We start from the raw sequence: 23,640 nt of genomic DNA on the forward strand, positions 1-23,640 counted from the left end.
TGCTAAGTAATCTGCTTGGGTTCGCTCTTGGGAGCTTTTGTTTCCTGAACACCTTCCCTGGTAGAGCTCTGGAGGCTGGGAATCAAAATGGCAGCCTCCCAATCTCTGGCCTGGAGGAGTCGAGAGCTCGGGGACCCACTTCTCAGTGCGCCCTCAGAGAAAAGCAGCCAATCCCTCCTGTCTCCCTGGTCTCTGGTAGCACTCCGTGCTCACCCAGCCTGTGACCAAGCGTTTCTATCTCTGGCGCATGACCCCATTTGGAGTCTCCAAATCCAGCAGATAGATGCCTGTAGAGCCCTCCATGCTACTCCTCCCAATGGAGCAAGAGGGGATCTCCCCAGATCTGCCACTTGTGCGGTCCCTGCCTGAAGAACAGTGGCCCAACTGTGCTGCGGATCATAGTTGAAGGAAACCCCAGGCTGAGCACCCCCACCTTGGCTCTGTCTCTGCAGCTAGCTTCCCCCCTCCAATACCTGGGAGCTCTGCCACACTCAGATACCTCCCCATCTTTCTGTGACCCCACAGGACCCAAGACCACACTGTCCCCACAAGGGCTGCATCCCCGCTGAGCCTCTGGAGCAATGTCTCTCCATGGAGCAGACTTCTAAAAGATTTTCTAACGGTCTGATTTTGTGCTCCACTACTCTATCCCCTCCCGCCCTGGTCTATTTTTCTATATATCACCTCAGATTCACTTCTCCACACGTCCTACCTTCCAGAAAGTGGTCGTTTTTCTGTTCACAGAATTGCTGCTCTTCTTCTCTTCTCTCTCCTGTTGAGTTTGTAGGTGTTCAGAATGGTTTGATAACTCTCTAGCTGAACTCCGGGACCCGAGGATATTAGGTTCCTACTCCTCCGCCATCTTGCTCCTCCCCCACTTGGTCAGTCCTTGTTGTTAGTAACTACAAAATTCTGTTTTATAACAGCAAAGTTAATTTGAAAAAAACCAGGAGGGTATGTGCTATGGTGAGTGCTGTGAAGTGTGTAAGCCTGATGATTCACAGACCTGTACCCATGGGGTAAATAATATATTATATATTAATTTTTAAAAAAAATCTTTCATAAATAAATAAATATTATTTTAAAACAAAAACAAAGCCAGCTAAGACTTTGTTAGATATTAGATAAGAACAAAATAAACTGAAACAAACTGAATCAGAGCAGTTTCACCAGCGAAGCCTAGATATCAGCAGAAGCATTCTAAAATGGGTGTCTGTACATCTTCTGCCTCATTCTACATCCCCACTTCCCACCAACCCCCCATGTTTCCTTCCAGGCAAGCTCTGAGTGAGAAAAGTTTTGTAAATCTTTTTTATCCACCTCTTTTCTCTGATGCCAGGACTGGCATGCAAAGGAACCAAAATGAAGCAGGGAGATGGGGAGTGAGGGTGAGAATGCAGGGTAGGATGGCTTATGTTTTAGGCATTTGTTTCAAAAGCATTGAGAGGGAAGGTGTGGGGGCCCCGTAGACATGGATTAGCTCTTTGCCATCTCAAGACTATAGCTGTGGGAATGGGATGTCACTTGGTCAGATCTGTCAGATCTCCCAGATCTCCAAGCACCCACTTCAGCACCCAGCCCTCAAAGCCAGGATGCAAGAGATTAAAGGATTAATCTGCTGCCCTGCTTGATCGGCTTTGACGATCAGGGCCACCAGGAAGGGATAAAATAAACTCCCGCTACCCTGGCCCAGCTCAGGTCCCATGCCCAAGTGGCTTGATGCTAATGCTGGCCAGCGGGGTTCAAACGGGCTGGGCGGGCCCAGGTGGAAAAAGAACAGAGCCTACTTATTCATTTTATCTAAAAAAATTTTCTTCACTACTCTAGGATGTTGAAAAAACATTATTGCTTTGGAAAAACAAAGCTGATGCCTGAAACAACTTTTTCTAGTAGAGTCATCTCAGAACTTTTTGAGAAAAAGTTGTTTAAAAATATTACTGTTAGCAAACTGGGATGTGAAGGCGTGGTATGGTGGAGTGGAATGTGTGTGTGTGTGTGTGTGTGTGTGTGTAAGAGACAGAGAGAGAGAGAGAGAGAGAGAGAGAGAGAGATTGGACATGTATGTAGAAGGATATCCATTGGTTTTGCCTGCCCAGCAAATACATCCCCTTCTTCTGGTAAAGGACCCTCATTTCTCAATGAGAAATCACTGCACTCTCACTACAGAGGGTTCCAGTATGGCTGGGCCTGCTCACCGTACCCAGAGGTGATATCTGTCCTAGCCTTGATCCCCTGATCTAGTTCATCCTCCATCCATGGTGAATGGCTCCAGAAGGGACACATGACCCATGCCAGCCCAACCAAGTGACCTAGGGCCTTTTGCTGGGATTCTCCACAAAGAGTATTCTCTTCACTCCTGCAGTGGCCAAGCTCGTAGGGCATGGCCTAGAGCCGCCAGGTTCTTCCCCAGGCAGAGAACCAACACAGGGAAGAACAAAGTTGAGGGGTGGGGAAAAAGATACCCATCCTGCTGACATCTCCGGAGTCTTTGGATCCAGCCACAGCTAAAACCAGGTCTATTCCTGGCCTTTTAAGTTGCTTGAGCAAATAAATCTCATTTTTGGCGTAAGCCAGTTTGACCTAGGTGTCTGTCACTTGTAATCCAAAGAGAATTGAACAAGACCAGTACTGACCAGGAAGCAATTGGATCCTGGAGGAGGATGGAGAAAGAAACCCTAGCTTCTCCACTGCCCAAGGATGAAGGGAGAGGGAAAAAGGGAGGAGTAATGAACTTGGAGCTCTCCCAAGGAGAGTATTAATCTTGATCCTTTGATTGGGGACCTTTGCATCAGAGGATTAGATTTCCCAGAAGCAGGCATCCCAAGAATCTAAAGTTTACTAGTGAATACAGTAAATAATTTAGCCACATTATTTCCTGTGACTCAAATCTTAATATTAACTATGCAATGATTTCACAATGCCCGTATTCACACCAAACTAGAAAGAAGCTCTTACCAACAAACTAGCTGCTATAGAAAAAAAATATCAGGATCACTATAGATATAATGGTAATTTCCAGAGACTCATTAGCACAGTGATGACTATTAATTTTCAAAGTTAATTAATAGGTAGAAATGGCACTTTCTTTTAATTTATGTCATTAGTCAAATGAGCTTTCTAATTAAGATTTGCAATCTATAAATTTATAAATTGGTGAATAACTCTAAACATGGAAAATTATTGGTGAGCGTCTGCCTGGACTGAACTGGCTTCAGAACTTGAAAAAAAAGGGGAGAACTAATTTCATTCCCCGGCGGTTTCTCAACAAAATCTTTAGTTAAATATATTCAAGTTATTCATTGCCATGCCATCATCATGGTTCTGAATCTCATTTCCACTTTCTGTTAAATTCAAGTGGAATATTGTATCACATCAGATAAACAAGTTTGATCCTTAATGGCAATATCAATACCATTTGTAAAATGAAAACAAAAAGCTTACATTTGACAAATATAAAAATAAACCACATTTCTAAAACAAACACAAATAGAAATTTCATTGAAATGAGTCTGCGGCTGGACCTAGCAAACATCACAGAGACAAAGGCTGTTTACTATTAAACACTCATTAGCAAACCAGTCAATAGTATTTGCACAAGATCTAATTGCAGTCTTACTCGACTCTCTCTGTGAAAAGAGCCAAATACTTCAGCAAGTGGGAAGGAGAGTGTTACTGAATCAATTAACTAATATTTTTAAAGCATCTATTGAGGATTGGAGTGCCCAATGTGTTTGGAAGACCAGTGAAGTGGGAGCAGCAATCTTTTTGTTTTGAGATAATTTGCTACCTAATAATTAAAAACAGAAAGAAAGAAAACCAGTGAAGCGATCCTATGGGGGGAAAAAAAAATCAGAGTTTGTTGGATTCCCTTACATTTATTTTAGTTTATTGTTATTACTTTGAGTTGCATATGGCAGGATGCCGTGAGACTTTCAATGCGTGGGGCTGGTTTCTAATGGTTTTAATCTAGCCTTGACAATGGGTATAACATTGGGGCATAGCATTCCAAATACAGAGAATATCTGGTTCACATGAAAAAAGATGACTATAAATAAAATGTCTTTTCAAACCTTAAGAGACTCTTAATCTCACAAAACAAACTGAGGGTTGCCAGGGGGCAGTGGGTGGTAGGGAGAAGGTGGCTGGGTTATGGACACTGGGGACGGCATGTGCTATGATGAGTGCTGTGAAGTGTGTAAACCTGGTGATTCACAGACCTGTACCCCTGGGGCTAATAATACATTATATGTTAATTTAAAAGAATTGGGGCGCCTGGGTGGAAGCCTCTGTCTTCAGCTCAGGTCATGATCCCAGGTTCCTGGGATCGAGTCCCGCATCAGGTTCTCTGCTCAGCTGGGAGCCTGCTTCCCCCTCTGTCTCTGCCTGCCTCTCTGTCTACTTGTGATCTCTGTCTGTCAAATAAATAAGTAAATAAATAATTTTTTAATTATTTTTTAAAAGAAAAAAGCAAAAAGTCTTCTTTTTAAAGTAAAATGTCTTTTAATGACCATATAATAACTTTAAAAATATGCACATCAAGTTAACATGGCCCAAAGGAAGGTATGGCATAGCCACCTAATTAATAATGTATAAAGAATAGCCAATGTGTACATTATGGAAGAATAATTATAAAATTTAAATATACTAATTCCAAATCACTTTCCTGATAAATAGACCTCTGAGGTCTAGAGGTTTGAAAGTTCACTTGGGATATATGTTCAGGATATATTCTCTCACTTACAGATTTTCTCTTGAGAAGAGTACTAGACCTCGAATGCTGTTCTCATTTACAGAAAAGAACTCACAGCACCATTGTAACACAAAGAACAAGAAGCTAGTGAAGGCACCCTCCTGGGAGATGTGAACATCCTTTAGAAAGGGTATAGTTGTTTGAGGGCAAGCTCCCAACTCGGTTCAAATCTTCGCTTGTGGCATTTAACAGTTGTGTGACTTTGAGTAATTGACCTAACGCCCCCCGCCCCTTTTTTTGACCTAACCCTTTCTGAGCCTCAGTTGCTTTACTGGTAAAACAGAAATAGTATCAGGACCTTGCTCATGAGACTGTTGTACAGATTAAATAAGAAATCATACATGGGTTTATAGACATTGGAGAAGGTGTGTACTATGGTGAGTGCTGTGAAGTGTGTAAACCTGGCGATTCACAGACCTGTACCCCTGGGGCAAATAATACATTATATGTTTATAAAAAAATAAAAAATTATAAAAAAAAAGAAATCATACATAAAGCAAGCAAAGTGCCAAATGCTTTGCATATAAATTTCTTGTTTAGTTGGTAAACAAGGGGCTTCGATTTCGTTTTCGCCGCACAAAACGCTGTGATTTCTTAAAACTGTCACTAGTCATCAACCCTTTTGCTGTGGCAGGGATGGTCCTGTACGAGGCTAAGGCTGCTGTTCCCACTGAACAGTAGTCTGGAAATTCTGGGCTTCAGGATTGAGTGGTCTTGACATTCTTCTGCATGGTGAGACTTACCTCATAGTAACTCTGGACAGCATTCATGAAGGCTTCGTCAGCCACGATCTGGGTCTCCCCATTGAGGAAAGCCTGAAACCGGTCCTTGACTGTCTGCAGCTGCTGTTTGCTGATCTGTAAGGAACAGAGGAAGAAGGGACAGTGAGGACTTGTTCTAGATAAGGATCGTGGCTACATGGAATATGCCAGGCCCACTGGTGTACTAGAGCTGAATTGTTCAGGTGTGCAGAAAATGATTGTTAAATTTGCAGGAGTTTTGTGAGGTGGTTGTTTACTAAAAATAATATAAATTCCAGTTCAATAAATTACTTTGAAAACAAGGGTAACACATACTCAAAATTCATTGCTTCCTGATTATTTTAGCCTTATCTGTACTTTTGAAGTTACCAACATCTATTGTGTTTGTATAGTGGAAATGATACACAATGGGTGCAACCATATACCTCCTCCCAAGTCCACATTTGGTGACATCTACTGGAAAATAGGTATCCGACAGGATGGGAGCATTTACAGCAGGAAAATTGGCAAGGGCTACAAGTCTGGTATTTTTGTTTTTTAGTTTTTGTTTTTTTTTTCATGAGAGATCGTTGTTGAACACGCTGTAACATGGGCCCCTCAGGTGGTCTGAAATATCCTGCTTCGCAAAACAGTATGGTTTTAGCATAAAAACAGTCCCCCAGAGATAAACCCATGAGTACACAAGCAATGATAACTGACAAGGGCTCCAAGATACTCAGTGGGAAAAGGATACACTACTCAATAAACAATGTTGGAGAACTAAGTATTCACATGCAAGAGAATGAAATCAGACCCCTATCTTATACCACTCACAAAAACTAACTTAAGTGAATTAAAGACTTAAATATAAGACACCCAACATAAAACTATTGGAAGAAAACATAGGGGGAACCTCCTTGACATGGGTCTTGGGAATGAATTTTTAGATACAACCTCAAAAGCTCAAGCAACACCAGCAAAAACCAAACGGGACTACATCCCTACAATAATTACAGCAAGAGAAACAAAAAGTAAAATGAGAAGGCAATTTACAGAATGGGAGAAAGTATTTGTAAACCATTTACTTGGTAAGGGGTTAATACCCAAAATATACAAGGATCTCATATAATAGCAAAAAAAAAAAAAAAAAAAATCCAATGAAAAATGAGCAGAGGACTTGATATTTTTCCAAAGAAAACATACAGACGGTACACAGAAGGATACACAAGATCACTTCTCAGGGAAATGCAAATCAAACCCACAATGAAGTATCACCTCATACCTGTTCGACTGGTTATCATTTAAAACAAAACAAAACAAGAGATAAATGCCAGCAAGGTTGTAGAGAAAATGGAACCCTTGTACCATCCTCTTGGCAGCAATGTAAATTGGTGCAGCCAGTATGGAAAACAGTACAGAGTTTCCTCAAAAAATTAAAAATAGAAGTACTATATGATTTAGCAATTCCATTTGGGGGAATATATCCCAAGGAAAGGGAAACACTACCTGAAAGAAATAGCAGCACTCTGGGGCGCCTGGGTGGCTCAGTGGGTTAAGCCTCTGCCTTCGGCCCAGGTCCTGATCTCAGCGTCCTGGGATCAAGCCCTACATTGGGCTCTCCACTCGGTGGGGAGCCTGCGTGCCCCGTCTCTCTCTGCCTGCCTCTCTGCCTACTCGTGATCTCTCTCTCTGTGTGTCAAATAAATAAATAAATAAGTAAAAAGAAATAGCAGCACCCCTATGTTCAGTGCAGCATTATTCACAATAGCTGAGACATGGAAATAACCTAATGACCATTGATGGAAAAATGGATAAAGAAAATGGGACACACAGACATGTACTCACACATGCTTATTACTCGGCCAAAAAAAAAAAAAAGGAAATCCTGCCATTTTTGACAACATGGATGGACTTAAAAGGTATTATGCGAAATGAAATGTTAGAAGGAGAAAGGCAAATACTGCATATTCTCACTCACATGTGGACTCTAAAAAATGTTAAACTTCTAGAAACAGAGAGTAGAATGGTAGTTGTCAAGGCCTGAGGAGTGGGGGGAATGGGGAGATGTTGAACAAAGCATACAAAATTCCAACTCGAAGATGTAAGTTCTGAGGATATAGAGTATAGCATGGTGACTAAAATTAACAGTACTGTATTATATGCTGGAAAGTTGTTAAGAGAGTAGATTCCACAGCCCTTTCTACTTGTTACTTATGACTCAGTTTGTTAGATGATATGTCTCTCTTGTTATTTGCTCATCGATGTGTCCCCAGGGCCAAGTTTATGCCTTATGTGAGACAGGCACTCCATAAGCTCTTGTTGAATAAATGAGTGCAGTATATGAAAGAGAAATTATTTTTGAATATCCTTTAATCGGTTCTGACTTATATAAAAAGAAAGTCAGCTAAAAACTTTGCTGTTTTTACTATTATTTATACTTTATAAACTTTATACATTATATATTATTTATATATAATATATTATATATAATAATATACATATATATTATTTATACTTTATAAACCGATCATGGGATGCTGTGTCTGAGAACCACCACTGTAGCAGAAAGGGTAAGAAGAACATTAGGGTCCCAGTTCTATCAGCCATTGTGTCATCTTGGAAAGGCCACATTCTCTGAAATGGCCAGAGGGTTAAAACCCCTTCTAGAATAGGGCTGGGTTTAAATAAATAAATGTGATTTCATCCTTAGGTTTCTCGCTTGGAAAACGGTGATAATCCTAATTATTGCCTTGGCATACTTACAGCTATTTGATAACAGGATATGAGTTATTTTTAAAAATTATGCATTTCTATATACATTTAATATGCTGTCATCATTAGAATCAATACAAGTCATGCTAGGAGAAAATAATGTTTAGCGCTATAGGAGGCTGAAGCCTGGCTTCAGTTTGGACTCAATCAGGAAACAAAGTAGAGTTTTGAGAATGAACAGAGATGGGAGGTGAGGTGCTTTAGCTAATTTTGTAACTTCAGGAAAAGTGGGACTAGTCAGGGGCAGATATAAAAGAGGTAGGTTTTTGCCAGATTGATATTTGTCACGTTCTACCAGAGCCCCATTGTCTAAGGCTAACTACATGTATAATTTTACATTTTCTGGAAGTCACATTTTATAAAGTAAAAAGAAATAAACGAATTAAATATTAATATACTTTGCTAAAGCAAAAATATTATTTCAACATATAATTACTACATGAATGATTAACGAGCTATTTTACATTCTTCCCTTGTGCTGTATCATTGAAATCTGGTGTTATTTTACACCCACAGTACATCTCAATTCAGAATCACCACACTGCCAGTGTCCAAGAGCTACATGTGGCTGGTGGCTACTGTGTTGGACAACCACACCTAGGGTATGGAATGAACTCACTATTAAGCCAGCCAAGCAGACTTTCCCGGTCAGACCCAGAGATCCTGGTATCACTGGAGTTATACAGAAAAATCATAGTTATTTGTATGCATTTGAAAACATTTCAACTGAATTATTAGGGACCAGTTGATTTTCTCATAAAAATGGCACCATAACATAAATTTCTCAGAAGCAGCTCAGCCTCAACTGGCCTAAGTTACAAATCCTTACAGTACAGTAAGTACCAACTGAGGCGTCTCACAGAATTTTCATTCAGAATTCCTTCCAGGGCCGGAACCAACTCTGCGTGAGGGGGGCCTGGGGTGAGGCAATGGAGCAGGAGAGGGCGTGGCCACCAACGTGCCTTGCTTTTGCCTTAAATCTCAAGTAACTGAAATGAAAGTAAATGCACACCCCTGAATGATGAGGATTGATTGTTGACCCAAGCCAGATCCATTATCACTCTAACCTTGGTTAAATAACCAGAGCACTCAGCTCGTCAAGAAACATTTACAGAGCATGTGGCCTGCCTGGCCCTGCCCAGCGCCCTGCGGTTTCAGCGGTCCACAAAACAGCTCAACCTCTGATCTCCCAGGCCAGGGCAGGACAACGGAGAGTCCAGAGAAATAAAGGAGTGTCCTCAGGCACACACCTCATAGTCTAGATGGAGAGGAAAAAAACGATAGTATAAAACGCTTAAAAGGAGAAGGCCTTTGGGAGCATTAAGGTCAGTCAGATTCGGAGAACACCCATCGTGAAGCCCCAGAAAACAGCTCCTACCTCCACAGACACCTCAGGCTCCCTGCGAGAGAGCCAGGGGCAGATTCCAGATTCCAGAGACTATGACACACTATGCTTGTGTCTGGGTTTTGATGCCTGCCAGTCCACGTCTACTATTTTTCTCGCCCCTAATTAAACCAGCAAAGCATCTCTTGAGTCACCGCACTCACTGCGTCTCACTGGGCAAATGATTACCCTCTCGATCCCTCAGTTTCTCATCTGTGAAAGAGGGCCAACGCTGACCTCACAGGATTGTTACAAAAATTAACTAGCGTTAAGTGAAATGTTCACTGCAGAACCTGGCGCAGCACAAAGGACCAGTAAACAGTAGCTGCTGTGATCTGTGATGATGACTCCGCAGCTCTGAGGCCTTACGCATTCTGTTCCCCCAGCAAGCCTGCCTGTGGGAAGATTCCAGATGTGTGCTCCAAACCCAGCCCGCTTGTTCCTTCCCAGACCTCTCTGGGTGGGGCTGTATTTTAGTCACAGTCCTAAGGGTACATGGGTCATACTGCCAAGCAGAAGTTCATTTAGATGCCAGGGCTCAGAGGCAGGGTCGGAAGTCAGGAGTTGGGAACAGAGCCTTGAGGTCAAAGAGATGTGGGTTCAAATCCTGATGAGAATACGCATTTCCGAGAGTAACCTTTGGCAAACCAATTTCCCCACGCCTTGGTTCTTCATGTACAAAATAGGTATTATAAGAACTGCTCCCAGGGTTGCTGGAAAGATAAAAAGAATATGGGAGGATGTGCCTAAAGATCTTAGCACGTTGCCTGGCACGGAAGAAGAGTCAAATGGTACAGGGCAGACTATAAACTAAATGGCTTTGAGGCCCACACGGTGTAGCCACTGCCTACTGCCAGCTTTGCTGGGCCTCACTCTGCTCTCCACCTACTACTCTCCAGCCGCTCTGGACTCTGTTCTCTTTCTCCAGTGTGCCCCAGCGTTTCTTCCCTGAGAGCCTTTGCACACGCCATTCCCCCTGCCTGGGATGCTCTTCCTCATCTCCCCACGGCTACCACCTATCCCCGCCAACCTGCCCTGCGGGCTCACAGGAACGTCTTCACTGACTGCTCTTTCTACAGTAGTGCTTCCCAAAGTTGATGTCTAGCACAATTCCCTGGACCCCATGCAATGGCCTTATAGCCATTACCACAGCCAGCGTCTAACTTCTTGAAGATACGTTTATTTAGTTGAATTACAACATGCATATGGGAAAATATAAGTCATAAGCACAGAGCCTGAGAAATCTTTGCCAAGTGAACTTTCTAATAGAACCAATTCTCCGATCAAGACGAAGAACATGACCTGGACCCCAGAAGCTCCCGCATGTCCCCCACATCATTGCCCCTCTCCAAAGGTGACCACCAGCCCGACTTCAATCACCACAGATGAATTTTGCCTGGTTTTGAACTTGACGGGAGTGCAGTCATGCCTTATGAAGTTCTGCCATGTGGCTGAGGGTAGCAATAGTCTATTTGTCCTCATTGCTAACTATTCCACTGCTTATTACTGTCCTGTTCAGGGACATTTGGACCTTATTTGTTTTAAAATGCTTGCTTTTTCATTTTCGTTTCCTCTCTCCCCATAAGAACACGTTTCACGTGTACAAGACCCACATCAGTCTTGTTTATTGCCGTGCTTCTAGTGCCTGGCATGTAATGGGCTCTAACCAAATATTTGTTGAATGAATGCACGAACTTATCAAGTGTTGAATGGATACCAGGCACCAGGTTAGGCTCTGGTGATATGAAATGACCATGGCACAATCTTAGCTCTCAGTTTTCCTACACTGAGGTCAGGGAGTCCGGGATCACATCTTCCCTTTGATGCCTTAGCATCCTTCTGGCCACTCTATGAGTGAATGAAAATCTCACTTAGGAGCTCACATACATAGCCAGTGTAAGAACTAATCTGCGGTTTTGTGTCTGGCTTAAAGTTAACTGACCTAGATAGAAGAGAACACTGAAGGTGACCTTGCATGAACACACCGAAATAATTGGTCCAGAGAAGCCGACAGGACAATTCTAAATAGACTAGACAGGCTTCTCTGGGCCATTTACAAACAGAACTCTCCCAAAATAGAAGTCCATCTCAAAGCACTCAATACGTAGCAAAGCCACTTGTGCATCAGATCAGAATTCAGAATTGAAGTAATGAGTTCCAAGAGCAGAAATCCTGAGAAGATGAAAGGTAATTATGACAGAGGAAAGAGCTACAGCAGCTCTGCTGGCACCACAGCAGCATTCTTGGTTTGGTTCACCTCATTAAGCGGGGCCTGAAGATTCCCATCGTGTTTCAGGCAGTTCGTAAGGTCCTGCACGTTCTGGAGCAGCACGGCCCGGGATATAACCGGAAGAGAAACCTGCAGGTCTAGGGGCTGGTCTCCAGAGAGGCAATGAGGAAGTTCCAGCAAGCACAGGCCAGATCCTGGCTTTAACACAAGTGTTTGGGCAAGTAGCTGAGTTTGGTTTTCTCCTCAGTAAAGAGGAGATATAAAGATCTACCTTACAGGGTTTTTGTAAGGATGTGAGATCACGTACATAAGGCAGATAAGCACAGCACCTGGCATACAGTCAGGATTTGACTAATAAAAACAATGATAAGAAGTATTATTGTTTTTTTAAAAGATTTTTATTTCTTTCTTTGATAGAGAGAGATCACAAGTAGGCGGGGCGGGGTGGGGGGAAGCAGGCCCCCCACCTAGCAGAGAGCCCAATGTGGGGCTCGATCCCAGGACCCTGGGATCTTGACCTGAGCTGAAGGCAGAGGCTTTAACCCACTGAGCCAGTCAAGAAGTATTATTGTTACAATGGTGATTTGCCTTTTTCCTTTTTTTTTTTTTTTTTTAAGATTTTATTTATTTATTTGTCAGAGAGAGAGTGAGTGAGAGCGAGCACAGGTAGACAGAGTGGAAGGAAGAGTCAGAGGGAGAAGCAGGCTCCCTGTGGAGCAAGGAGCCCGATGTGGGACTCGATCCCAGGACGCTGGGATCATGACCTGAGCCAAAGGCAGCTGCTTAACCAACTGAGCCACCCAGGTGTCCCTGCCTTTTTTCTTTCATTGAACTTCCTCAATGCCTTTTTCCGCCTTTGGAAGTTTCTCTGATGACGTTTTCTTTGTCCCCTCTTCCTCCATCCTTCCATTTGAGAGGCTGAAAAACCAAATACTCTTTTCCCATCTCCCTTCCCGCTAGAGGTCGACATGCAACAGGGCCAGACAGCTACTCAGGGTCTTCTGGAAACGTTTTTGAATGTAATCCTTATAAAAAGCAAAGTGTTGCTGATATAACCCTTTCCTTAGGCCAAGAGCATCATGGAGATGTTGGCGCTTATGTTTTTGAGAGGTTGAGCACATGTTTATAAACACCTACCTCTGCCCTGATAATACGAGAAAAAAACAAGTCTTTTTTTTTTTTTTTTAAGTTCAGATCATTGTGTGTTTCCTTTTACTTGCATCCAAAAGCTTTCCCAGTAGCTACCTGAGGCTTTCTCTGAGCATAAAAGAAAGTATTCATACTAATGTGTGTTTCCTTTACTATGCGTCATATCAACATCAACTATATTATAAAAGAGGGAGAAGCAATATTTACCCTAAAAGAATGGATCTAAAATGGTAGCGCTCTAAGCATAGGCAGTACGTAGTAGAAAGCTGTTCTGGAGTGTAAGGAGATGTTCCAGTTATACCCATAACTGAAGTCCAGCCCTAATGCATAAAGTCGGCATTGTACATTACACTCTAATAACATGAGCTACGCTTTTCCTTTTTTAAAACATTGAAGTATAGTTCACACACAATGTTATTTTAGTTTCAAGTATATAACATAGTGATTCAATAACTCAGTTTCCAATGCTGGGCTCACCACAGGTGTAGCTACCATCTGTCACCATACAACACTGTAACAATACCATTGACTATATTCCCTGTGTTGTACCTTTTATCCCCTGACTTATTCATTCCATAACTGGAAGCTTGTATCTTTTACTCCCCTTCACTCCCCTCTGGCAACCATCAGTTTGTTCTATTTATAGCTCTGTTTCTGCTTCTTTTGTTTGTTTGTTCTTTTTTCTTTTTTCTTTTTTTTTTTTTTTTGAAGATTCTACATATCAGTGAGATCATATGGTGTTTGTCTTTCTCTGTGTGCTTTTTCTTTTTAAGGGAGAAATCATTATTTGAGAGAAAAGTAGTTTTCAAAACTCGACTTCATTATAGAAAGCTGATAGGAACATTAAATCAACAAGTGCTTTGAAAACCATAACTTAGCCTAGAGAGGTGAGAGCAACATTTATTTAATTTTCTTTCTTTGAAGGTTATCAAAAACTTAAATTTATACTGGTCCATTAATTTTATTAAAAAATGAAGTAACCTCTTCTTACAACCAGATTAAAATACTGTCTGTTCTAAATGAAATCTTGATTCCAGGAAATCTAGAAGTTGTGTCATCCTAACCAAATATTTGCTTATTTACATAAAATTCTTTTCATTTTCTATATTGCAGACATTTGCATAATGCATTCTGAAAAAGGTGTTTTAAGTAAGTTTCATTCATTTGGCTTGAGCAAAAAGAAATCCACCTGAAAGCTTTCATCATGGGAAACTCTCACTGAATAATTCTGAAGTGGACATTGAAGGAGCAAAAGTACTAAAGGTGGGGGAGGTTATAATAATCTATAACCTGGGACTTCTCTTTGCAACACGGTTTCCTCAAACTCAGCCATTCAGGTAACACCCTCTCCATATACCAGCCATACTATGATTTACTTTATATTTTGCGAGTCATATTTTTTTAAACTGACACTTGTTCTAAGGAACAATATCTGTGAAATCATGGGCTTTATGCGCTAACTATAGTTAAAATAGATAGGTACTATCACCTTGCATGCATCTACCACATTTTAGGAAGTGCTTCTTTAAAAATTTTATTTATTTGATAGAGAGAGAGAGATCACAAGTAGGTAGACAGGCAGGCAGAGAGAGAGGGGAAACAGGCTCCCCGATGAACAGAGAGCCCAATGCGGGGCTTGATCCCAGGACCCTGAGATCATGACCTGAGCTGAAAGAAGAGGCTTAACCCACTGCACCACCCAGGCACCCCAGGAAGTGCTTCTTTAGAAAAGAATTTAAAATCTACTATAAAAGTTCTTGCCCATTTAAAAAAAAAAAAAACTTTTTTTAGAATAGCAGCCACTGAGTATCTTTAAGTTAGTTACTACTTTCTAAAAGCTAACTCTAAATTTTTAAACCATTAAGTAATACAGACCCATTAGCCAGGTTACTCTTAAAGATCAGTTTGTTCAGAAAAGACACAAGAGAGAGCTCTATGACCGAGAGGAAAGCAGCCTTGCAAACAACATTAAACACTAGCTATGCTGGGATTCTCTCAGAAAACAATTATTTAGTAGAAAAAGAAAAAAAAAATTAAGAAAACTGAATCTAGGGGCACCTGGGTGGCTCAGTGGTTTGGGGCCTCTGCCTTTGGATCGGGTCATGGTCTTGGGGTTCTGGGATCAAGCCCGGTGTTGAGCTCTCTGCTGGGTGGGGAGCCTGCTTCCCTACCCCTCCCCGCCCCCTGCCTGCCTCTCTGCCTACTTGTGATCTCTGTCTGTCAAATAAATAAAAAAATCTTTAAAAAATTAAAAAAAAAAAGAAAACTGAATCTAGAAACTGAGTCAGGATAACAGTTGGATTAGAGATGGGATGAGAGGAGAAAAAGGATAGGGGTGGGGAAAAGAACAGGAGTAAGAGTGCCCTATACACAGACCGCAGAGCATCCAAAAAGTTGAATCACATGTCCAACCATGAAACAAAATACACGTAGTTTAAAAAAAAAAAAAAAACACCAAAAAACAAAAACAAAACAAAACAAAAAAACACAACACACACTCACACAACAACAATAATAAACTCTTCTAATTTGGAGAAACTTAGGCAATATTCATCTAGATTCTTCTGACAGGTGGTCAAGGTTGGTTTTTTTCTTTTTTTAAGATTTTATTTATTTATTTGACAGAGATCACAAGTAGGCAGAGAGGCAGGCAGAGAGAGAGAGGTGGAAGCAAGCTCCCTGCAAAGCAGAGAGCCCGATATGGGACTCGATCCCAGACCCTGAGATCATGACCCAAGCTGAAGGCAGAGGCTTAACCCACCCAGATGCCCCTCAAGCATAGAATTTTAGGCCCAAAGTCCTCATTAAAAAGTGTTCTAGTGGCTGCAGTTCTCAAATATTTTGGTTTCAAGTCTCTACACTCTTAAAATGTATTGACCACTACAAAGAGCTTCTGTTTATACAAGTTATGTCTATTGCTTTGTACTATATTAGATGTTAAAACTGGAAAGTTTAAAGTATTTACTAATTGCTTTAAAATGATTCAGTTTCTGTTAATCTAAGTAATCTACTTTTATGAAAATTACTATATTTTCCAAAACAAATATTAGTGAAATGAATGGCACCATTTCATAGTATTGCAAATCTCCTTTAGAGATTAATCAAACGCTGTTGGAATCTCATCTCTGTTTCTGCAATCTGTTGTGATAAGCTGTTTTGGTTGAAATATGTGGGGAAAAAAACTGGCCTCCCATAGATATGTTGCTGGAAAAGAGAGAAATGTTTTAATAAATGTTCAAATAAATGGGGAGAGTCTTCTTTGATATTATACCAATGCTCAACCAGTGGTATTTTCTTAAAGGTTAGCTGTAGTATGAAATTGGAAATCATAGTAATGAACTATTACCTTAAAATTCACTGGTCCTTCTTGCTTTTAGAAAGAATCTTTTACCCATGAATTTTGTTTAAATACCATTCTGGGGGCTCCTGGGTGGCTCAGTGGGTTAAAGCCTCTACCTTCAGCTTGGGTCATGATCCCAGGGTCCTGGAATGGAGCCCCGCAACACATTGGGCTCTCTGCTCAGCAGGGAGCCTGCTTCCTCCTCTCTCTCTCTCTCTCTCTGCCTGCCTCTCTGCCTACTTATGATCTCTCTGTCAAATAAATAAATAAAATCTTTTAAAATAAGTAAATAAATAAATACCATTCTGGTCATATGGAAAATATTAGTTCATTGAGTTATGCAAATATTCCAAATATTGACATATTTCATTACATAATATGTAAAATATCATATTAGTTAAAAATAACAACTGGTATCACAAAAAACGGCTTTGGGTATGTCAAGCTTACAGTGGTGGATTGAAAGCTCAAATCTTATCATTGGCAAAAAAATACTGTTAGCTGTTTTTCTTGAAGTAACAGGCTCCCTTCATTCATTTTCCAGAAAACATCTGGGAAATGCCCACGTTTGAATAACCTTCATTTGTCTGCCAGTTCTTTCAAGTAAAATTGATGTTCTATTAAAAAAAAAAAAAGACAGACTAGTTCTGTTTGGCAACTCAATAACATAAGTCCCTTTCCACAAGACAACCACTGCCTGACCCTTGTCACACAGCCTTGATGTGCTTGAGTGCTTGATGTGTGTTTACCATTTCATTCTACAAAGTATTAATAGAATATGTACTTTGAGTCAAAATTGAACACTAATTTATGTTATAATAATGTCAAATATTTATCATTATGTCAAATTTTAATATTACTAAATTCATATTAACAGATTAACAAATGATGTCAAAAAATTTTTTTTAAAGATTTTATTTATTTATTTGACAGAGAGAGATCACAAGTAGGCAGAGAGGCAGGCAGAGAGAGAGAGGGAAGCAGGCTCCCTGCTGAGCAGAGAGCCTGATGCGGGACTCAATCCCAGGACCCTGAGATCATGACCTGAGCCGAAGGCAGCGGCTTAACCCACTGCACCACCCAGGCGCCCCGATGTCAAAATTTAACATCCATAATTTCTACAGCTTTATCATGAAGAGTATTCAGAAACAGTTTTCAAACAGTGAGCTCGTGGCCATGAGGAGGACAATAATGCCTAGTGTGGTTCAGCACCACTGCCTAGGTTTGCGCCAAGGTTCCAGCAGTTTTACTCACCACTACTTTTGCATCGTTGGTGCAAATGTCAATACAGTTGAAAAATAATGTCTTAGGATTGGGAAAATCACCCCGGGGGGCTTATGGACCACACCTTGAGAACCAATGTGAATGGGTAAATCAATGAACCTGACCAGCTATTAATGCTAGGAAGTACTGGCCCGAGGGAAAGTGGTATCATTGGATCCTGAGAGGTAAGTGCAGGGCCTTGTGTGCCCAAGTGTGGAGTCTGGGTTTAATTCAGAGCAGGATGGGAAAGCATAGAAGTGTTTGATGCAAGGGAGTGACATGATTTGAAAGCAGGCAGGATCAGGGAAAGGTAATGAGCTCTCAGATTCATTGCAGAATCAGGACGATGTTTCCTGCAAGCTGTGACATCTGAGGAGAGGAGGATTTTGAAGTGTCTAGAATCTCAGCTGGCACAGAAGTCGGCAGAAGAGGGAGTGGCAGGACAAGTGGGAGAAGAGAGGAGCAGGGGATTCTAGGATAGGAGAGTTGGGAAAGAGATGAGAAATTGTGGGGCCACGTTGTGGCGACACAGTAAGAATTTCTTTCGTCCGTTTATAATTCAGATTCTGCTGACCAAAAAATAAATAAAAAGAATGAGAACAAGAAGAACGACAAGAAGAAAGAGGATTAGAGGCTGCTCTCTGTACAAGCATCGAGCATGCACAAGAGAGCTGTCCAAAAATAAAGTCACAACAACCTATTGCAAATGAAACAGCAGATAGTTCCATTTGGCTGGAACCCAGATTAAAAAGACTAGCACAGCATATGAAATCACTAAATCACCAAACACCATTCTGAGTCTTATGAGGTTTAATAGTGAACTTATCGGTAGCAACTATTTCCAGAAAAGAAGTTGAAAAAAAAATCTGAATGCGTCTATGAATAGGTTAAGGAAGATTCTCTAATGCAACACCTCACGAACTGAAACTGGGAGCTTCACTGAAACTGATTTCGATAAGAACCTTGCTCTGTCGGTCATGAACAGTGAAAGAAGGGGTACTACTGATCGGCAGGCATTCTTCGGGCTGCTGGAATGTTTGCAGGGATGTGGAGACCTTAAATGGTTCTGACAATCTCCCTTCATGACCCAGAACTGCAGAGAGAGAAAATGGGGCAAAGTCAGAAATTCTCTGCAGCTGGGGAATACTAACAACGCAAGCGTAAACCCTAAGTAAAGGAAATGACGGACTTTAGTTAATAATAATGTACAGCACAGGCTCCTCACTTGTAACAAATGCAGCGCAGTCATGCAAGATGCTAATAACAGGGGAGGCTGTTTTGTGGGGAGAGGGGATACTGAGTATGTGGGAAGTCTCTGTACCTTCCACTCAATTTTTCTGTAAACCTAAAATTGCTTCAAAAAATTAAAGCATATTAATTAAACACATTCTGTGTGTGTGTGTGTGTGTCACACACACACATGCATGCACGCACATGGAATCAAATTTTCTATAAAGGAACCCAAATATAGCAGCACATGCCATGCAAACCTAAGCTTGCACAATGGAGAACAGAAAATCCTGCCCCTGATCCTTGTCCTGAGATTCAGAAACAGGAAAACATAAAAAAACACTGGTGTTTTTGAGTTCCAGCACTTTGCGGCAAGATTAACCAACTGGGTTGTGCAGAGGTTTCCTGGGCCTTTCTGCACCCACAAATGAGTTCTGGCTTATTAAAATGATATTGATCATTGACTCAATTCTTTCTCATGAGATTTCGTGCTCCTGATATTTTAAAGGCAGTAGTGATTTCATTACCCCTACTGCATCTGACAGAAACATAGTTTCCCCGTTCCTTTTGGAAGCAGCCAAGAGGCTGAACTTCCAAGTTGAGTCAGACCACTTGTCCTAGGAGATAGGAGCACTGTTTATTTCATGCCTTGGTAAGCGCATAGGTAGACTGCATGAAATATTACTGAAATCTCTTTGAAGAAAGTTCCTTTTTTTATCTCTTGTATATCTGTCTGCAATCAGAGAACAATATGTTTTTATGTTGTATCTAGAATGTTGCCTCTATGGTTGGTTAACAATAATTCTATTTTCATTTTTCTGCAAGTCTTCACAATTCCACTTATGCCTTCATCTTTTGGGGTTATGAATGCCACTTAAAGGTCTTTCCTTTTCCTTTCACTTTCTTCAGTTCGCTAAGCCTCTATTTACCTTCAAAATGCTGTGTAAGGCCACCTTCCCCTGATGGCTTCCCCCAGTCATTGAATTAGACACCCTTTCTCTTAATTCCTTCATCGCCTGCCACTTGGCCTTTACTATAAATATTAATGTAAAGCATGGAGTCTTATGTCTACTTTTCTCACCAGACTGTTAAAGAGAGGGAATTTTCTTTTTTTAAAGTGGGCTAGACAACGCAGGGCTCACACTCAACAACTCTGAGATCAAGAGCAGGATGCCTAACCAACTGAGCCGTCCAGACACCTTGGGACCTTCTTTTTTTTAAATCACTGAATCTTGGGTCTATAGCAGCTGAGAGACCCAATAAACTTGGGGGCTCAGCCTTTGTATCAGTATTGCCCATGAAGCCTGTAGAGAATACTGATGCCAGCAGCCCCACAGACCTACTCACTCAATGTCTGGGCGGGGAGACCCACATGCATACAAATCTAGAAACTTTGCAAACACCTCTGAAGCACAGCCAAAGCTGAGAGCCCCTGTAAGAAAAACAACATCCTGAATGAATTGAAGTATGGTGTATTTTTATATAAGATTAAAGGCATTTTCCTGGTCTTTTTGCACATGGATTGAGTATTCCTCAACTTTATGGGAAATAGAGACTAGATCTTTCTATGCAGTTCCAGAAGACTAAGCGAGCATTAGATAGAAAGCACCAGAAAGCGGATTTAGGAACAACATGAGGACAGACTTCCCATTATTTGGAACTTTGGAAAAATGAATTAGGTTGCCCTTTGGTGCAGAGATTCCTGTCACTGAGAGCACTGGGCTGTTTAGAAGGGATTCATGGCTGAACTAAGACTTGGAGTATGTGGCTGTGGTAGCATACAGGGTTTATGGTACCGTATGCCACAGAGGCACTTTCCAATCTTAGAAGTGTATAATCAGCAAAGACAGGGAACAGGTAACTGTAATGACAAGTAAGCCTCTGGCTTTGCATTTCCTCCTGGGAAGGCTGCCCTCTGATGTGCCAGTAAGGCTCTAACAACCAAATCTCTGCGTGAGGGAGAATCCTCATTTGTAGCGTCTGATGGTTTCCATGATAGAAATATTTCCACCATGAGGGATCTCAGGGTACCAGTGTGACATTATCTAGCTCAAAACTTTCTGGGGAAATGTAACAGGGAGTCTTGAGACCTAGTTCCAGCACACTGCTGAAAAGCAGTCCTGTTTTCCCCTTCTCTGTTTCCCCTCATGTCTCCCATCCCTCTTCATCTTTTTTCACGATGTAATTCATGACCAGGAAGAATTTAAGTTGAAACTCCAAGAAAATTCATCTCACCTCTTTAAAATCTAGAGTTCTTATTTGAATCAAGCAACTGGGAAATATTCATTTGGAGCAAATGGTCTCAAGGGAGAGACTTAGCATCTACCTGCAATGCTTTACCGCCCAGTTCCCACTCCCATTTTAATACAAAACTCAAGTGAAAGGTCATCTCCTCCAGGAAGCTGCCTTTGAACATCAAGATAGCTCTTACCTCTCTGGCTCCTTAAAATGACAGTGCTCACCACCCTTGTACATATTTGTTCAATGTGATCTTCCCTACTTATGATGTGAAGTGAGTCTGTCCAGCTTGTTCCCAAATTTTCTGCACTAGCAGAGTACCTGATACACAGAAGCTACTTATACAGGGTATGTTAGATAAATGAACATATCATGAAATACAGCTGGGTTTTGTTTTGTTTTTTAAAGTCCTGGTGGGGAATGAGGAGGACCAAGTGCTCTTCCTTCCTCCACCACCTTTGAGCTCTGTGACTTTGAGCTCTGATTCCTCCAAGTTTGCTGGTCTTCGAGCAGAGATACTGATACTTCCACCCTGGGTTCTCAGAGATTATACTAGATCATTTATTAAGGAAAATTATTAAAACTTGGAAATAAAGGTAAAAAGATGACTGTATCACTTTTTGTTTGTTTGTTTTTTTTGTCACATAGGGCACTGCTTACCAAATCTACCCAGAGGTTACCTCATGTGCAGAAGAACTCCAAGTTTGTTTGATTTACTTGTTTCTATTCATGAGGGCCCAGGCTCTGCGCAGCTAAAAAGTAATTTGTTGAAAATGGTAAGCTACATATGATTTCCTGTCTGGTCAAAAAAGATAGCCTTCAAAGCCTCACAGTTTTACTGACCTACAGAACACCAATTAATTTTGAATATAACTTAGGAAACTTATTTTAGCCTCCCTTACTGACTGAATAAATCTCTCGTTCTCTAAGGCTCTTGGAACCAGCTTTTCCATCTTGCTGGTACTTTCAATAAGGAGTTAGATAAATCCTTGATAAATGTTCATTATGTATTTATATGTAAGACATGTTCTCAGGTTCTGGAAAAAATATACTTTGACAACAGGACTTATCATAGAACTGGGCATTTCAGGTTTTGTCCCCTGATCTTTGTCTCCAGGACTCCATTTCCACATGTATGAAAAGAAAACGTTGGGCTGGTGCTTATCAGGGTTCAATCTGTTTCATGAGCTATGATTTTGGCTGCTAATGTAAATGAGACCCATGGAGACATGCAAACTTGAGACGTAGGAGATGAGTTTTCCTGGGGTGAAGAGGGCATACATTACTATATTCACAAATCGGATAACTAGGAGCCACACCCAAGGTCTGACTTCTCAGTCTCCCAGCGGTATGTTTACTGCTCTGAAGGCTCCCAGCACACACAGCCACCAGCCCTTTTGCACTGAGTTGGGCTGTTGCCAAACTAAGAGCAGTGAATCTGCAGGAAGGAAAAACCTGAGGATTTCTTAATAAATTTGCCATTTTATATTAAATGAATAAATTCCTTCAAAGGCTACTAAAATACTAAAGGTCAGCGAAAAAGAATTAGATTACCTAAATAGCTGTATATCTAATAAAGAAATTTAGTTCCTAATTTAAAACTTTCCCATGAAGAAAATTACAGGCCTAGACAGCTTCAATGGTAAATTTTAACAAACACTTAAGAAAGAACACAGGTGGTAAACAAACTTGGAAAACAGAAGAGGATATACTTCCCAACTCACTGTATGAAGCCAGCATTACCCTACAACAAATATGGGACAAAGATAATAGAAGAAAGAGAAGGCCAACATCCCTCACAAATATTGACACTAACCAGTTACAGCATCTTAAGAAATCAATTCAAATAATGTATAGAGGAGGGTACTATATCATGACCAAGTAGGGTTTTTCACAGGAATGGAAGTTTGATTCAACATCTGAAAATGAACCAATATAATTCACTATATTAATAACCAAACATGTCGCCCTTTCATTTAGAACTCAGTATATCCCTGTTGATTCCTTTTAATCCATGTTTCATGGATTTCTTATTCATAAAAGTTTTATATATCTTCTGTCAGATTAATTCCTAGGTAATTTATATCAATTTGCTAATGCCAGTATGTGCTCCCCCCCCCCCACAATTCAACTCTTTGAAATCAAATGTGTCTTCTGAGCGATATTATCTTAGAAACAATAACAAAAATAACTTTTTATAGTCAATAGTTAATTAAACTCACCAATGTCTTTTACCAATTAAAACAAACAAAATAACCAGGTCCATATATTTTGGAAATTCATACTTAAATATTTATGGATGTAATGATGTTATGTCTGGGATTTGCTTCAACATAATTCAGTAGGGAGGCATGAGGACTAGGGATTGGCCATGAAGTGATAATTAATGAGTACACGAGGGCTCACAACACTGCCTTCTCTACTCGAATATACATTTGCTATTTACATAATTTAGAAATAGTTCTTTTCTACATTAGTGAGTGATCTCACTCTGGTGGTAGTGGTGGTTGGGGTGAAGGCAGGCAATATCAGTGACCACGGTCA

At 40.9% G+C, this 23,640-nt stretch overlaps 1 protein-coding gene across 21 annotated transcripts in view; it reads right to left on the bottom strand.

Annotated features, from left to right (window-relative positions):
• CADPS (calcium dependent secretion activator) overlaps nucleotides 1-23,640 on the bottom strand; it is a 468,804-nt gene that overhangs the window by 359,348 nt on the left and 85,816 nt on the right. For all 21 annotated transcript variants that reach the window (XM_059161408.1, XM_059161407.1, XM_059161399.1 and 18 more), the window contains exon 2: nucleotides 5,494-5,607. In XM_059161408.1, coding sequence (XP_059017391.1) covers nucleotides 5,494-5,607 — 114 coding nt within the window. The remainder of the gene's footprint in view (nucleotides 1-5,493; nucleotides 5,608-23,640) is intronic.

This window comes from Mustela lutreola, chromosome 2 (genome assembly GCF_030435805.1).
Source record: "Mustela lutreola isolate mMusLut2 chromosome 2, mMusLut2.pri, whole genome shotgun sequence".
NCBI lineage: Eukaryota > Metazoa > Chordata > Mammalia > Carnivora > Mustelidae > Mustela > Mustela lutreola.